The sequence below is a fragment of the Salvia miltiorrhiza genome, chromosome 1, assembly GCF_028751815.1.
Source record: "Salvia miltiorrhiza cultivar Shanhuang (shh) chromosome 1, IMPLAD_Smil_shh, whole genome shotgun sequence".
In the NCBI taxonomy this organism is placed as follows: domain Eukaryota; kingdom Viridiplantae; phylum Streptophyta; class Magnoliopsida; order Lamiales; family Lamiaceae; genus Salvia; species Salvia miltiorrhiza.
Window position 1 is genome coordinate 3,594,895 of NC_080387.1, and position 4,417 is coordinate 3,599,311.

General features: G+C 39.3%; 1 protein-coding gene across 2 annotated transcripts; it reads left to right on the top strand.

Moving 5' to 3' along the window:
• Window positions 1-364: 364 nt before the first annotated feature.
• On the top strand, window positions 365-4,076 carry LOC131007307 (probable polygalacturonase). 2 transcript variants are annotated; one of them, XM_057934447.1, is made up of 6 exons: window positions 365-949; window positions 1,701-2,003; window positions 2,201-2,321; window positions 2,416-2,590; window positions 2,687-2,757; window positions 3,079-4,076. In XM_057934447.1, exons 1-6 carry the CDS (start codon window positions 938-940, stop codon window positions 3,750-3,752), a joined length of 1,356 nt encoding a protein of 451 aa, XP_057790430.1. In that variant the 5' UTR covers window positions 365-937; the 3' UTR covers window positions 3,753-4,076. The 2 variants fall into 2 exon arrangements, with proteins under 2 accessions (XP_057790430.1, XP_057790431.1); XM_057934448.1 differs by having other exon boundaries at window positions 501-953; window positions 1,705-2,003.
• The last annotated feature ends 341 nt before the right edge of the window (window positions 4,077-4,417 follow it).

The window sequence follows — 4,417 nt, forward strand, 5'->3', positions numbered from 1 at the left end:
AAAATGGAATATAGATGTGCATGTTATCCAACTCAATTTATAGTAATATCTCCGATCAATAGGAATAGCAGCAGTTTTCAATTTTTCATCGGAACATTCTTCACAAAAAAAATGAAATAATTTATATGAAATAGGTGGGGCCATGATTGGGGTCTGATCTGGCAAACTCAGTGATGCCAGCCTAGCATTTGCCATACATCATTGAGCAAATGGGCCCCATCATCCACAAAGCACATGCCAACCTTCCCATGCACACACACACACACACTTGGACGAAGAAAAAAACTTAATTCCGTTTGTCCCCTTCTTATTTCTGACTCGTTAATTTGTGTTTAAGGTTTGCTAATCATGCTTATTAGATTACATTATTACGCCCCTCTCTCTCTCTCTCTCACACCCCTCTTTCTCTCTCACACACACACATAAACACACTCAATGCAAGAAAGGAAACAATATAAACAAAAAAAAATTGCCGTTATTTTAGTGTCGGCAAATACCCGTTGCACAGAAAATTACGGGAGTGATTAATGCTTCCTAATTCTTGAAATTAAACCGATTTTACCCTACTCTCGCAAGCTTGCTTGTTTCCTATTATAATTGTCTTGAAAGATTTTTATTTTTTTTTTTAATTTTAAATGCTTTCATTTTGCAACTCGATATATATGGTTTAAATATGAGATAGATAGACGAGGAGGTCTTTTTCTTATTCTGTGCTGTCCTTTTCATTTACCATTCATTTTCATTTTTTTTCTTGTTATAATTTTTTAAGAAATTGTTTCCTCTCCTTAATTGCCACTCATCATCATTCAATCAGTCCCCTTTTACTCTATTCTTGTTTTTCTTCCCTCTTCTAAGTTTTTTGTGAAGTCAAACATTTACAGAAGGGGTGGATTTTTGATGAGAAATTGAAGAAGAAGAAGAAGAAGAAGAAGAAGACATGAAGAGGCTAGTAAGTACGTTTAATGTCTTTTTATTACAGTGATTAACTATGTGAGCTGCTTAGCTTTCTTGATTAGAGGTTGTTTTTTTGTATCTTCCTGGATCAAATTTGGGTGATTTTCTTTTGCGGGCTTGCATAAAAATTGAATCTTGCGATTGGACCAATGTTGTTTGAGCTTCATTTCTGTCAAATATTCCCTTTTGTCTTCTTTTTCTTTAAGCAGTGTTGATTTTCAGTTACTTTACAAAGATTTGGTGTTGTGCAGAGGTTGTTAAGTTTGATTTGATCATTCCTTGATCCCAGTTGTGGTGTTAGGCAAACTGCCCACATTATTACAACTAGTTCTTGATTTGTAGATCTGAAATTGTAATGTTTGTGGGTGGGAGGTTCAGTTTGAGCTTCAAGAGTTGTACTCTGTGCTAATGCTGGATTGTACCAGTGTGTAATTTTGCTGCCTGGTTCAATTAGGCAAATAATTGAGATCTGTTTTGTGCTATATCTTGTAGCTACTAGCTACTCTATTCCCAGAGATACTGATTTTGCTAATTAGGCCTTTGTTATTATAAATGCTGTATCTTTTGGAGTTGTGGAATGGCAAAATAGTTCATTCTTTTTTTCACTATAATTTCATATGTTCGTAGCGATCGGATGGATGTTTTCCTTTCTTGTTGAGAGTGTGAAATATGCTCTACGTTCGCTGTATATACTGTTTGTATAAATGTGCTTTATACTTATTTCCTGCTGTGCTCTTGTGTCTTAGGTAGTTCTTCTTTTGCTCGTGGCGTTGAGCAATGCTGCAGAGTACAATGGGGTATGCAAGTCCGATTGGCCATTGACCCCTCGGCCTCACAGTGTGTCCGTCTCAGAATTTGGGGCAGTGGGAGATGGGAAGACATTAAATACCGTAGCATTTCAGAATGCGATTTTCTATCTCAAGTCGTTTGCAGATAAGGGCGGTGCTCAGCTCTATGTTCCAGCAGGCAAGTGGCTCACCGGGTGCATCACTCTTACCAGCCGCCTCACACTTTTCCTTGAAAAAGACGCTGTGATTCTCGGTTCTCAGGTTTGATATATATAGTCTATTGATTTTTATATTTTGTTTTCCCTAGTTCTTGTATTTTTTTCAAAAACGCTTTCTGCATTATTGGACTTTTCATCTTGAATATTTTGTTGTTCAATAAACTTTCCCTATAGAAACTTTTTGGAAACTGAATGCCAAATTCATTAAGTGAAATCTTAGTACATCACCTTCATATGCAGGATGTTCTGCACTGGGATGTAGTCGATCCATTACCTTCTTATGGCCGAGGCCTTGAGGTGCCCGGTCGAAGATATCGGAGCTTGATCAACGGGCAAAATTTAACCGATGTTGTTGTCACAGGTCGACGATTTTTCATTTTTCGACTTTAGCGGTCCTTTTCATTTTCTCTCCCTCTTAATAATTTCATTATTGTCTAATTTTTGTTGCTGTGCAGGAAATAATGGAACTATTGATGGACAGGGTTCTATTTGGTGGGAACAATTTAGGAATCATTCTTTAAATTACAGCAGACCGCATCTAGTCGAATTTATGTGGTCGAACAACATTGTTGTGTCGAACTTAACCTTCTTAAATGCACCTGCATGGAACATACACCCGGCTTATTGCAGGTACAGTCTCCTTAAGTTCTGTTCACAGCTTCTTTGCTTTGTTATCTCTAGAGAGGTATAGTAGTCTAACTTCGTTTGGTGTGACGTTCTGTTCAGCAAATTGCTTGTCCAGAACATAACGGCTTATGCTCCGCCCGACTCTCCCCACACTAGTGGAATTGTCCCAGGTTAGTTGAAATCGGCATAACTTTTAGTCATAACTTCATGAATTAAATTTCTTCTAATTTCTAGTCGATATTCTGTGCTCATCCGTGCCTAAGGAGGTCATGGGTTTGAATGCCACCAATGCCTCGCGTCTCTAGATCGAAATACTGTGCACACCTATGGTAGCGGCCGTGGATAGATACCTTTATAAAAATAAAATAAATTATTAATAAACAGCCTTGACGTTTAGTTTTTTAGGCCAATCACTAATCCATGCCATTATCGATAACTTAGGCGTTTTGTTCCATTTCTATGCTCTAAATCTCAAACTCATCTAATTTCAGATTCGTCGGAGTATGTTTGCATCGAGAACAGCAACATCAGCACGGGGTATGATGCGGTGGTGCTGAAAAGTGGTTGGGACGAATACGGGCTTAGCTACAGCAAACCAACTTCCAAGGTCCACGTAAGAAAGACGCGGTTACAATCTTCTTCCGGTTCCGGACTCGCGTTCGGTAGTGAGATGTCCGGCGGGATCTCGGACGTACTGGCGGAGCACCTTCACGTGCACAACTCGGTGAACGGCATCGAGCTGAAGACAGGGAAAGGGAGAGGCGCTTACATCAAAGACATATTCCTGACGGACGTGTACTTGGAAAACGTGCAGCGAGGAATCAAGGCAACAGGTCAGTTCACAAACCACCCTGATGATGGATATGACCCCAATGCCCTCCCAATTGTCACTGGCATTACCTTTAGAGACATTGTTGGTGTAAATATCAGTACGGCCGGGGTATTTTCCGGTATAGACGAGTCCCCCTTCACATCTATATGCCTCTCCAACGTCTCCCTCCCCGCCTCGTACGACACATCCACGTCTTGGATATGTGCCTATGTCGAGGGCTCGTCTGTAAATGTGTCGCCTGAGCCCTGCCCGGAGCTCCAAATCTCGTCGTCTGGCCCGTCCTCTGATTGTTTCGCCTTCTTGAATCCAAACAGCCAAGTTGCAGCCTTGTGAAACTCTCCCATAATCAGTTCTTAGTCATTCATTCATTGATCCGTGCAACGGCAGGCAGGCAGGCGGCGAATTGCGTCTCGCCGCATTCGATTATGTGTACAGTGTCAGTTCTTCTTTCATTCATGTGTAAGAAAAGTTTTGGTAGTGCAGGAGGACTGTCAAATGTTTGTTGCCTTAAAATTCATTTCCATGTTATTTATTTGCTCATTTTTCATTCACATCAATATTGTACATTCTTCAACTGGAGATTTGTGGGATTGCAATTGCATTGATTATAGGAAATAAGGGTTTCATGATGGAAATAAAATTTCACGTTTTCGTCTATTCATTTTCATACTTTCATCGATGATTTATTTTGTTTTTTGCATGTGGGTTTGTAAATTAAATCGAATCAAATTGAGCCTTGTAATTTCTCATGTCCGACGTTGTATACTCTGATTTACTCCCTCCGTCCCGGCCAAGACGCTACATTTGCTTTTCGCACGAGATTTAAGGAGTTGTAGATTAATGTTTAAAGTGTGTAATAATAAAGTGATAAAGTAGGAGAAAGAAAGTAATAAAGTGATAAAGTAAGAAAGAGAAGATAATAAAGTGATAAAGTAGAAGAGAGAATGTAATAAAGAAGTACTTAATTAGTGTTAATTAAGTGTTTAAAATTCCTTATT

Coding starts and splice junctions, on each gene's coding strand:
- LOC131007307 (XM_057934447.1), top strand. Junction 2,322..2,415: donor AACCGATGTTGTTGTCACAG/GTCGACGATTTT, acceptor GTTGCTGTGCAG/GAAATAATGGAACTATTGAT. Junction 2,591..2,686: donor ATACACCCGGCTTATTGCAG/GTACAGTCTCCT, acceptor CGTTCTGTTCAG/CAAATTGCTTGTCCAGAACA.